This window comes from Beta vulgaris, chromosome 7 (genome assembly GCF_026745355.1).
Source record: "Beta vulgaris subsp. vulgaris cultivar EL10 chromosome 7, EL10.2, whole genome shotgun sequence".
Classification (NCBI taxonomy): Eukaryota; Viridiplantae; Streptophyta; class Magnoliopsida; order Caryophyllales; family Amaranthaceae; genus Beta; species Beta vulgaris.
Window position 1 is genome coordinate 46,519,062 of NC_079208.1, and position 13,368 is coordinate 46,532,429.

The 13,368-nt window shown below is 36.7% G+C and overlaps 1 protein-coding gene across 1 annotated transcript; it reads left to right on the plus strand.

Annotated features, from left to right (window-relative positions):
- The first annotated feature begins 8,693 nt into the window (after positions 1-8,693).
- Positions 8,694-9,388, plus strand: LOC130589436 (uncharacterized). The gene is made up of 2 exons (XM_057390692.1): positions 8,694-9,024; positions 9,114-9,388. The coding sequence occupies exons 1-2, from the start codon at positions 8,703-8,705 to the stop codon at positions 9,128-9,130; spliced, it is 339 nt and encodes a 112-aa protein (XP_057246675.1). The 5' UTR covers positions 8,694-8,702; the 3' UTR covers positions 9,131-9,388.
- Positions 9,389-13,368: the final 3,980 nt, after the last annotated feature.

Below are 13,368 nucleotides of genomic sequence, written 5' to 3' on the forward strand. Positions count from 1 at the left end.
TAGCTTGCTCTAAAATAGCTTAAATTCAGCTTGAATGTCAATAGGATTTGTGAGCTTCACCCCAGCAGCAGTATAGATCACATCAATAGTGTTTCTAGCTTGTCTTTCCTTCATTGCAGCATTGAAGACTTTTGTATTTGAGTCTCCAACTTGTAACCACTGAATCCTGGATTTTTGTCTCAAGATATTTTCTACAATTGCAAGCCATTTCATGAGAGAACAAAAAGCATGAACCTCTTGATTATGAAGATTTACATTGAAGTGATCAACATGTAATTGAGACTGAATCTGCTCCAACTCCTCCCTGGTTGTGTTAATATGTTCAGTGATAGGAGCAAATTTACTGATTTGCAGATCTTTGAGGACAACTTTCACATTCTTTAAATTGAACTAAATTTCTGCAAGAGTTATAGTCATTCCACTCTTTCTCGAGGCAACTGTTACTATCTCATGAAAATCTGGATGGTCAATTAAATGGTTAAAAAATGTGAAAGGTCTGCCTCCTTGTTGAGAGCTTTGATTAAAATAAATCATCAAAGGATTATGATCAGATATAGATTGATTCTTGATTCCAAATGTGATGTTAGCATGCTGAGCATACCATTCTGCATTGCAAATGCACCTATCAATTTTACTGAATATGCGATCATCTCCTTGTCTCTTGTTGGACCAAGTATAGAAAGCTTCAATTCCTCTCACTTTAATTAAATCAGTGGTGTCAAGTAAGTTTCCAAAGTCTTGTGTCTTAGCATTAGAAATAGGAAGACCATTTAATTTGTCATCACTCTCAAGAACAGAGTTAAAATCCCCCATAATCACCCATTCCTTGTTCACGACATTACTCAAGTGATAAAGAGAAGACCATAATGGTCTTATTGTTTCCATAGTATGAAGCCCATATACAGCTGCGAAATTGTATTGCTGTTAAGAGTATTTAGAAGTGATTAAATTATGGATAAACTGATTTGAAGAAGAAATAATTTCTACATGAACCATATTTTCTTTCCAAGCAAACAATATCCTACCCTTGGGATGATGATGATAATTATCACTCTATTTCCAAGATCTGCCAAACTTCTTTTGGATCTTATCTTTATTAGTCATCCTCACTCTAGTTTCAGTCAGAGAAAACGTAGTCAATTTATTCCTGTCTATAAATTACTTAACCTCCTTTATTTTAAGAGGATCATTAAAACCCCTTACATTCCAAGTGCATGTATAGATCATGAAAGGTAGGGATTAGTACCTCCTGGATCCTTGATCTCAATATCCTCCCCAAAATCTTCGTTCTCTTCTTCATTTTCTTCAAGAAGAAATTCTACATTATCTTCTTCTCGTGGAACAATGATTCTTTTACCCCCTTTCCTCTTGGTAATCGTTTTCCATTGATGAACTATAGGCTAAATAGGAGTGTTAACAACACTAGATGAATGATATTTAATTGCTTTATTATTTTGTTGTTCAGCTGTTGCTTGGTACCTCAGGATCACTAGTAATAGCAAGATTAATCTTAGGGTCTGTAACAGTAACTTATGGTACCTTAGGTATCCATTTTTGAATCACCATAGGTTTATGTTGTTGTTGAATCACTTGTCTTCTCTTATTGCCAGAGTCATGTCCAACCTTTTGACAGACTATACAAAACGATAGAAGCCAGTCATATGTCGCTTTTTGTTTAATTAAGGTACCATTTGAATCTTCAAAGTTGACATGATATAATATATCTTTTGTAACATCTATCTCAATAAGAATCCTAGCAAAGGAGATTCTTAATTGTTTGGTTGTACATTCATCTGCATATAAAGGAACCCCCAACAAGCTACTAATCCTACTAAGAGAGTCAGCACTCCAACAATTCAGAGGCAGATTAGGAAGTGTAACCCAAAATGGGAATCGGTTCGAGAACTTCCTCATTAAAGTCAAAATTGGGAGTCTAGGTTTAATGATAATAGGTCGACTATTGTAGCTATGAGGACCAGCATAGAGAACTTCATTCCTATTATCAGTACTACGAAATTTCACCACAAAAAAACCATCATCATGTAAGAAGATTTTTGGTTTAGCTACAGATTTCCATTCCTTTTCAATATATCAAGTTAAAGCACCAATTGATGGAATAACTCCCACAACATAAATCACAAGAGAAGTAGCCCATATTTTAGATAGTTTGTCAGTTTCATATTTATCTAGACAAGCAACAGATACACCATTCTTAATAGCAGGAGCAACAAATTTCAACGATGTACCTTTAGCTATTAATCGATTACCCTTGAATAGGGTGTTCTAGGGGTAAACTGTGTTTTGCTCAGTTTTAACTATTGCATTCACCACAGTCGATGGTTGAGGAAGAATTGGAGCAGCTACTACTTGAAACATCTTATTAATGACGTATTGAAGCTCAGTTAAAATCGGAGCTGCACTTGGATGTGGTGTTATATCTTTAGTAATCATCTGTTCATTACTAGTATTCGACGATGATGCCATTCCTTGATTATCAAAAGTGGACGATTTCTTTTTTCTTGCCATGGATTGTCGTAATGGTGAGAACCCTAACCATTCAAAGTCACCATGTCCAGAGAGAAAAAACGGCTAGTTTTTCTAATGAAAAGTATCTATTTTTAAAATAAAAGTGTGAGAAAGCTCCACCCTTTAGTTTTAACAAATTGTGGACTACTCGAAAATATTTTCATTGTTTGAAAAAAAAAACCATGGTGCACTCAATTTCAAGGCTCTCATAAGTATTATTCTAGGAATATCTTTAGGCACCTCAGAATTGTAGAAGAAAAATTAAAGTCTATCCAAAGTGATTTAGTACATGATGATAATTATCCTTATCTTATAGCTTCATAACAAAAGTTTTTGGCAAAGAAAACTAAGCTTCTTCATTTTTAAGATTTGCATTGGAAGATTAAAGCTAAATCAAACCATATTAAACTTAGTGATGCTAATACTGGTAGGCGTTAGCCGTGTACTCCTAACTAAATATAATTAACCTACTCTCATGCACACTAAGCAAGTATAATGGAAAGTATGGATCGTATCCATAGGGAGCAAAGGAACTTGATCGGAAATTAGTGAATTACGGACCCTAGTATGTGCTAAGGCCAAAGTAACCGAATTGGGGGAGATTTGAAACAATGCAAGCAAGCTAAACTAAGCACAATATTAAAATATGAAGAGATTAAAATATAAAAGGCCTTGGACTCGATTAGCGTCCACCCTAACCTAGTTTGTAATCACAAAACCTTAACCCCCGACACTTCCTATGGTCACCTATCGAGAAGTCTAGACCTCTATCCTCCTAGATCGTGGCTAAACACACGATCCGCGTTGTTTGAACGACCCTTACTATGACTTAACTCAAATGAATCGCACTTAAGTCCAAACCAAAGTAGCATGAAGATCAAGGAACACGATAGGATTACTAATGTTATCAAAGCAATGACATTCAAATAATAAGCAATGCTTCTCTAAGTGCAAAGATTAATGTTCAGCATTTAATCAAACACCTAGTATGCTACATGGGGCTAGGAATACAACAATTCGATTATGCACCTAAAATTAGCATTAGATGAATCACACAAAAATATTAGTAACATTCCTAGCAAAGATTATGCAAACATCATGAAAGTAAATACAAGAAGCGTCACAATGACCATAGAGAAAGTAGAGGATAAGAACATCTCACAAATACATTAGAGCTTCAACAACCAAATCCAAGATAGATGTTTAAGCTAGCAAAAACATAGAATCCATTACAAATCTACAAAAGAAGAGAAGAAGAAACCCTGGAAAGCAATCTTCTTTTCGCCCATGTCTCGTAGCTAGAACCAAAACTAAAAAGAAACTTAACAACATAACCTTCCAAGGGAGGAAAAGAAAACAAAAAGGCGGCTGACACAGGGGTCGTGACTCGCGGACCAAGGACAGATCACAACTAGCGACACTGATCGCGGGTCGCGACGTAGCACCTGCCTCAAAACTGCCTAAGCAAACCATAAAGAGGAAAAAGAGGGAGAACTTGTCTTTTGAGTAAGCCATGAAGATGCAGAACCAAAGTGAAGACGATCCTCGGACGACGAGCAAACCAAGAAGCTTGAACCACGGATCTCGAAACTCGAGCAAAGCTCGGAAGCCTCGGAAGATGCGCAATAAAGGAACCAAGGACCCCGAGGCACAAAAAGTGATCGGAGGGTCAAGATCGGCCCTCGATTATGCCACCATGCAAACCGCTCCCTAGACTCCTCAAAACACAACATCCTCGGACAACACCTCCTAACGTCAAAGCTCTCCTAAATCCCAGTACTAAGCTTGAACCGACACCAAAAATGCCTCGATATCCGCTTAAGATTGGCGGATAACTTGGACACATCACATACTAAATATTATCGCTCTTAGCTTGTGCTGTCATTTATAAGGAACCTTAATTTAATCAATACAATTCAAGACCCTAAAAATAACCCAATTACTCATCTAATAGTGCTTTTAAACAACATTTTCTAGCTAATCCTTTATGTTCATTTGATGCATCAATGATTCTGAATTGCTGGATGAAATTATTTTAGATGACAATAATTTTTATCTTATCTATGTATGGATGTCACCTTTTAGGAAGTGAAGACTGCCACTTTTGATTTGGCGCTTGATAAAGCGTTAGGTCCAGATGGATATTCCCCTTTCTTTTCCCAAAACTATTGGCCATTAGTTGGTAGATCAGTATCCAGAGTTGTTAAAGCTTTTTTCTATTCAGGAAAGATTTTAAAAGAGATTAATCGCACATTCATTACTTTAATTCCAAAAATAGATAATCCTTCTAATCCTAACTATTTCAGAGCTACTAGTCTCTGTTCCACAATTTATAAGATAATTTCTAAAATCATGGCCAATAGATTAAAAGTTGTTATGGGTAAGATTATTCATCCTCTGTAGGGAGCTTTTGTTCCTAAAAGATTAGTTCAAGATAATGTTCTCCTGGATCATGAATTTTTTCACTCTTTTACAAATAAAAAAGGTCTGGAAGGTTAGATCGCTTTGAAATTAGACATGTAAAAGGCATATGATCGATTAGAGTGAAATTTCATTTTTATTACTCTCAAGAAATTAGAATTATGCTCTCGCTGGATAGAGTGGATACGTCAATGTATTACTGCTATCTCTTTTTCAGTTTTAGTTAATGGTATTCCTGGTGACACTTCTATCCCCTTCAGAGGAATTCGTCAACTGTTCATGAATCTTATGTGAATTTCTTGCAACAGAAAGCTAATTGTACTTGGCTAAAATATGGTGATATGAACACAAAAATGTTCCATCGAAGTATAAGAAAAATACAGCTACAAAATGTTGTTTTTGTCATCCATAATGAAGCAGGATCGGAGAAAGGGTGGATCAACCCGAGCTTGTTACTAGTGCTTTCTCGGATTATTATCAGAAGGTCCTTGGTTCTAGAAGTGATGACAGAAGAGATGTTAAGAGAAGTGTGGTGCATCATGGGCCTCTAGTGTCTGCTTAACATTGTAAAAATTTACTGAGATCTGTGACTAGAGAGGAAGTTAAGAGAGCTTTATGGTCCATGAAGGATTTATGTCCTCGACTTAAATGCAATTACTAATATATAATGGATCGTATTATAGAGATAATAAGTTCGTTATATTGGGTCGTCTATACGTCTTGCTAGAGAAAGCTATAGAACTTCGGATTAGTAAATAAATAAACCCGAAGCCCAATGTAACGGATCCTACAAGGTCACACATTAAACTTGGATCAACAAAAGAAACCTAGAGCCCAAGAGGGCCCTAGGGTGGCCGGCCAAGAGAGGGAAAAGGGAGAGAAATCTGACCTAAATACTATTATATATTTGGGTTAGGCAGAAAAGAAAACATCAGTTTTATTCTCTTATTATTTTCTCTCTCCTATTCTCTCTCTTCAAAAGTCACGTTATACTCCAAGAAAACAAAGAAGAAGTTTTCTTCCTTTCCAACTAGCATTGGTGGAGTGTTGATCTGGGTTGGTGGACTAAGTAGAGGAATCACATCTGAGATTCTCAATCCGGGTTCTTCAAGCTTTGTGGAAATCACGCTACAAAGGTTATTTCTAAACTTGTATGTGATCCTTAATTGTATATGCATGTGATCCTGATTTAAGTGCTTATGAATTTGATTCATGAAATTCCGCTTTATAGTACTTAATATTCCTACAGTGGTATCAGTTTTAGCCTCTTGCATATAGAATTTTGGTCATAAAGTTTAGTTTTGTATGATTAATTTTAATTTGATTAAGGGGAGGAATTAAATTATGGATTGAATAATTAATTGAAATTTGTTAAAAAGAGTTTTTACTTTCTTTCTCATTTTTTTTAATAGCCGAAATTTTAACCTCCTAAACCCTAATTTTCGAAATTTATAAAATTCTGATTTTAGATCTCTAAATTTCGAAAATAAATTCATGTTATTAATCTAATTTTCATGTTTAAAATAGTTTATGTATGAAGATAAATTCATATAAAAGGTGTTTTGTATGAATTAGTGATTAATTATATGAATAATCTGAAAATTAATTAAAATAGAGATTTTAAATTTAATTTTCTGTATTAAGCATAAAGAGTTATGTTTAATTTAATCAAGATCACCTAATTAAATTTACAAAGGTTGTATTTTAATATCCTTCAGAAAGAAAAAAAGAAAAAGAAAAAAAAATATATAAAGGGGAGAAGAGACAGCCACGGTGGCGGCTCCGGTGGTCTGCCGACGACAAGCCGGGAAGGGTGAATCTTGACTGCCGGCGAGTAGTCGGAGTCAGCGAGAGAGGTGGTGGCAGCAGCCACACGCGATGCACGTTTGACGTGCTAAGCAATGTGCTGCTCGCCGCCGCAGGATGAACGCCGGTGTCGGCTCGCGAAAGAAAAGGCCGGCAAGCACGCCGGCAAGGTGGCCTCGGGTTTTGTTTTTGTCCGACCGGTTTTCTGCGTGAATGGCAGCCTTGGGCTGTGATGTAGTTTCACGATTTCAAAAAACAAAATAAAAAAAAAATTTTTTTGAAAAAGAAACGTGCCTAATATCAAGGCAGCAGCAGTTATTTTTTTTATTATTTTGGAAGTTTAAAATTTTGAAAACAGAATTTTGAGAAAGATAAGTAAATTTCAATTAGTTGACTTGGTCATAAATTTCAATCCATAATCTGATTTTTTAATCTAATTAAAATTAATTAGGCTAGTTTTAAGGGATAGAATCTTTAGGTGATTAGATATTACTTAAAATTTTATCTTCTTGCTTTAATTAAGAATATTTGATATTTTAATTGATTGGCAAGTATAATATTGATATTATTATGTGGCTTTTAATTATGATATATTTGCTATGTATGACTAGTATGGCCCAAATTAAGATAGAAAATACGATCTGCGTATCGTATGTATTCTTGTAATTTTAAATACGATCTGCGTATCGTTAAGTATTTTTTGTAATTTATTTAATTTAGTTATTATTTAAATTATTTTGATACTTATGTAATCCAAAGAAGAGTCCATCAAGAGAAGGCCCATGGAAAAGTGGATGGAGATCCATGAAGAGTCCAAGAAGGAGCCTTGATGCTTAGTTCTTAGGATTAGGGGCCATACTAGATCATTTTATTTTCGCATTTTATTATTCTTTAAAATGCTTATAAGTTTATTGTATGTTGGTTATTGATGCGCTAGAGTTCACTAATTCATAACAACATAATAAACTTAGGCCCCGTAAATATTAAGGTTTGCTTTTCCAAACATAAAGTACTTATAAAACCCTTAATTAATAGTAATAGGTCATGCCTCCGCAGGGTGTTATCATTAATTTTGGGATATAAGGTAAAATTGCGAATTTTACAACTTAGTTTGGTTGTCCTTAACAAAATTATCAAAAGCGTTTTGAATTTTGAAGCAAGAGATAGTTAAACATGCGATGTTTATCCATCTAAACAAGAGTTATAAATGTTATAATTAGTAAAAGAGTTTACTTACCTTGATAATGTAACGTTAAGATAAGGCCTCCGTCTGCTTAGTGTTACATGTTGATAGGATCTTGTAAAACACTTATTCATAGGGGACTTTAATTTTGAATAGGTGGTCAACCTAGAAATTTTACATGTTTTAGGTTGCTTTATAAACATAAAATTGAACTTTGCCTTATTTTTCTGTCTGTAGATATCATGTCTAATAACAACAACAACAACTCCGGTTTCAACATTCGTCCTTTTCTGGAAAAGGACAGACTGAATGGTGAAAATTTCCTTAATTGGGAAAGGACCTTAAGACTCGTTCTGAGGTTTGAGGGTCGAGAGGACGTCTTAGATACCCCGCTTCCTGTAATAACTGATGAATCAACTGACGCTGAAAAACGTCGTGCAAAACAGGCTAGTGATAAGTCTATACCAATCACTTGTTTGATGGTAGCAGCCATGGAGCCGAACCTCCAAAAGAGGTTCGAAACCAAGGATGCCTACACGATCATGCAAGAGCTGCGGGCCATGTTTAAAACTCAGGCCCGAGTTGAGCGGTATGAGACTAACAGGGAGATCCTTGAATGTCACTTGAAGCCGGGTCAAGCTGTTGGCCCCCATGTGTTCGAAATGATGGGTCTTTTCGAAAACATGGAAAGACTTGGGTTCCTTATAGGCTCGAGTTGGCTACTGACATTATTCTCCACTCACTCCTGAAGTTTAATCAGTTCAGAATGACCTACAATATGAATGAGTCTGAAAAGACTTTGCAAGAGCTGCATGGATTGTTGGTCAATGCTGAAAGGAACATCCCTAAGGTTGAACCAAAGAAAGAGGTTCTGTTGGTTCAAAAGGGAAAGGGTTTCAAAAAGAAATGGGCAGGAAAGAAGGACAAAGGCAAGCAAGTTGCCACTGTCGCTGAAAAACCTAAGCCAACCGCCAAGCCCAAGGTTGCTGCGGAAAGCAAGTGCTTCCACTGTCACAAGATTGGACACTGGAAGAGGAACTGCCCGATATACTTGGAGGAAATAAAGAAGTCTGGGGCTTCTACTTCAGGTATATATGTTATAGAAATCAATTTGACTTCTACTTCTTTATGGGTATTTGATACCGGTTGTGGTTCTCACATAGTTAATGATGTGCAGGGACTAAAAAGAAGTAGGAAGTTGGCAAAAGGCGAGGTAGAGCTACGCGTTGGAAATGGAGCACGAGTTGCTGCACTTGCCGTCGGGAGCTATAGTCTACACTTGCCATCTGGGCTTATTTTAGAATTAAATAATTGTTATTTCGTTCCTACAATAACTAAGAACATAATTTCGGTTTCAGTTTTGGATTCTGAAGGTTTTTGCTTTGAAATAAAGAACAAATGTTGTTCCATTTCTTACAATAATATGTTCTATGCCAGAGCTAATTTGATAAATGGTTTATATGTGCTTGATAAATCATTACAAGTCTATAACATAGATAGCAAGAAACAAAAATCAAATGATTCTAACCTAACCTATATTTGGCATTGCCGAATGGGTCATATAAACCAAAAGCGCATTCACAAGTTACAAAAGGACGGTATAATTCCATCATTTGATTTCGAATCATTTGATGTATGTGAATCATGCTTAATGGGTAAGATGACAAAATCACCATTTACTGGAAAAGGTGAAAGGGCCAGCGATCTTTTAGGACTCATACATACAGATGTATGTGGTCCTATGAGCACAAAGGCAAGGGGAGGGTTTAATTACTTCATCACCTTCACTGATGATTTGAGTAGATATGGCTATATTACTTAATGAAACATAAGTCGGAATCTTTTGATAGATTCAAAGAGTTCCAAAATGAAGTACAGAATCAACTTGGTAAGACAATAAAAGCACTACGATCCGATCGTGGTGGTGAATATTTGAGCCAAGAGTTTGATGATCATCTAAAGGATTGTGGAATTCTTTCACAATTAACTCCACCAGGAACACCACAGTTAAATGGTGTATCTGAAAGGAGGAATCGAACATTACTAGATATGGTTCGATCTATGATGAGTCTTGCTGATCTACCGATTTCTTTTTGGGGATACGCTCTCGAAACTGCTGCACACACACTAAATAGGAGCCCGTCAAAGGCTGTAGAAAAGACTCCATATGAGTTATGGAATGGAAAACCTCCAAACTTGTCTTTTCTTAAAATCTGGGGATGCGAGGTCTATGTAAAGCGGTTACTATCAGACAAACTCGCACCCAAGTCAGATAAATGTCTCTTTGTGGGATATCCAAAAGAGACAAGGGGTTATTACTTCTATAACCGTCAAGAGAACAAAGTGTTTGTTGCTCGTGATGGTGTCTTTCTTGAAAAGGAATTTGTTTCTAGAAAGACAAGTGGGAGTAAAATAACACTCGAAGAAATTCGAGATGAGCAACAACTGGACGTGGCTCACACCATGTCAGAGACGGCCCAACAAGACGAAAGTCATGTTGAGGAGATAACGTATTCAACGCTGAACCTCCTACCGTCCCATTCGAAGTTGAATCAAGCGAAAATCTTCAAACTGTTGAAGAGAACGTTTCTCTTGATGCTCAGACCCCGCGTAGGTCAGTAGACCAAGGATTCCAAACAAAAGGTTGGTTGATTTCCTAATGACTGAAATTCTGAAATTATGATTTTGGAAAATTCAGAACCTACTACCTACAAACAAGCTTTGACGAGCCCAGACTCTGAGAAATGGCTTGAGGCCATGAAATCCGAGTTAGACTCCATGTCTGAGAATAAAGTTTGGACACTGGTTGACTTGCCTGTGGGGTTAACCCTATTGGATGCAAGTGGGTGTTCAAATTGAAAACAGACAAAGATGGAAATGTCTATGTCTACAAAGCAAGACTGGTTGCAAAAGGATTCAGACAAGTTCATGGTATAGACTATGATGAGACCTTTTTTCCAGTACCAATGCTTAAATCAATTCGGATACTTTTAGCGATTGCTGCATTTTCGATTACGAAATTTGGCAGATGGATGTCAAAACCGCATTCTTGAATGGGTTCTTGAATGAGGATGTGTACATGACACAACCTGAAGGTTTTGAAGATCCAGAAAATCCTAAAAGGGTTTGCAAGCTTCAAAGATCCATTTATGGATTGAAGCAGGCATCTCGGAGCTGGAATCTTCGGTTTGATGAGGCAATCAAACAATTTGGTTTCATCAAAAGCGAAGAAGAGTCTTGTGTTTACAAGAAGTTTAGTGGGAGCAGCTTAGTCTTCTTGGTTCTGTATGTAGATGACATACTAATCATGGGAAACGACATACCAATGCTTGAGTCAGTCAAGGAATGGTTAAAAGTTGTTTCTCTATGAAGGACCTTGGAGAAGCTGAGTACATACTGGGAATCAAAATCCATAGAGATAGGTCTCGAAGGATGATTGGGCTAAGTCAAGAAACTTATATTGATAAGGTTCTTACAAGGTTCAACATGGAAAACTCGAAGAGAGGTTTCGTTCCCATGTCACATGGCATATCGCTTAGCAAGAGTCAGTGCCCGACTGAGCCTGATGAGTTAAAGCGAATGAGTAGCATTCCTTATGCTTCGGCTATAGGGTCTATATGTATGCCATGATAAGTACTCGACCTGATGTTGCATATGCCTTGAGCATGTGAGCAGGTTCCAAGCAAATCCAGGAGAAGCACACTGGACTGCAGCTAAGAGCATCCTTAAGTACTTAAGGAGGACTAAAGGCATGTTCTTATATATGGGGACAAAGTGAGTTGGTTGTTGAAGGTTACACGGATGCAAGCTTCCAAACCGACAAGATGACTACCGCTCTCAGTCAGGGTATGTCTTTCGTCTGAATGGAGGAGCAGTGAGCTGGAAGAGCTCAAAGCAAAGCACTGTAGCAGACTCTACGACAGAATCAGAATATTTAGCAGCAGTTGAAGCAGCTAAGGAAGCAGTTTGGATAAAGAAATTCTTGACAGAGCTGGATATCGTACCTAGTGTTCTGGAAGGAATTGAGTTGTTTTGTGACAACAATGGTGCTATTGCGCAAGCAAAAGAGCCAAGGTCACATAACAAGTCCAACATGTGATGAGGAAGTATCACCTATTCGAGAGATAGTTGACAGGAAGGATGTCAGAATCTGCAAAGTTCATACGGATGAGAACGTGGCTGATCCGCTAACTAAACCGCTACCTCAACCCAAGCATGAGTGTCACGCTAGGGCTATAGGCTTGAAGCAAATGTTAGATGGCTTTAGATTGTACTAGGTTTAGAGAAACTTATTCAATGTAAAGACATGGTTTTGCTATTTATGTTTAATAATAAATTTTGTCTTATTTAATTTTGGTTTGGTATTAAATAAAATGTCCAAAATATATCTTGAATTCTATGGTTTTGTCAAATATGTGATTTGATGAATGAAACACCATAAGTGAACAGAATTCATAGAATATTAAAGTTCCTAATCTAAGTCATTAAACTGGACATAAATGACTTATTAAAGGGATTAGCATATAAGATTGATTGATAGCGCCGTTTCATGGGCTATGGAAACATAGAGATGTTTAATCAATCATATGGACATGTATAGTTGATACATAGTCGAACTTGACCTACTTAGAAGTTTTATAACTTCGAAATTATATTAGTAGATTCCTGAGACATGAGTAGAACATTACTCAGCCCAATGATTAGTATAGCTTTGATACTGTCAAACGTCATGCCGTAAAAGGGGACTATAAAGGCAGCATTCAGGTTGTGCTAAAGTTGAGTGGGAGTATTGGTTACTACAAGATTGGAAAAGTCCTCCTATATGAGATAGGTAGGTGTCTTGGCCCCTTGAAGAGTGAAAAATTGAAAATGCATGGCCGTGCTCAAATGGATCATTCGATGATCATTTGTTGACAATTTGAACTCGGATTTCAAGGAATAATTTGAAAGCTAGTATGGATGATATAGAAATATGATCATACTATCAAATTAAGACATTAAGAGACTTGAGGAATAAAAACATTGCACACTCGTCTCGGACAAGTGGGAGATTGAAGGATTTATGTCCTCGACTTAAATGCAATTACTAATATATAATGGATCGTATTATAGAGATAATAAGTTCGTTATATTGGGTCGTCTATACGTCTTGCTAGAGAAAGCTATAGAACTTCGGATTAGTAAATAAATAAACCCGAAGCCCAATGTAACGGATCCTACAAGGTCACACATTAAACTTGGATCAACAAAAGAAACCTAGAGCCCAAGAGGGCCCTAGGGTGGCCGGCCAAGAGATGGGAAAAGGGGAGAGAAATCTGACCTAAATACTATTATATATTTGGGTTAGGCAGAAAAGAAAACAATCAGTTTATTCTCTTATTATTTTCTCTCTCCTATTCTCTCTCTTCAAAAGTCACGTTATACTCCAAGAA

Coding starts and splice junctions, on each gene's coding strand:
- LOC130589436 (XM_057390692.1), top strand. CDS start 8,703: ATGACCTACAATATGAATGAGTCTGAAAAGACTTTGCAAGAGCTGCAT.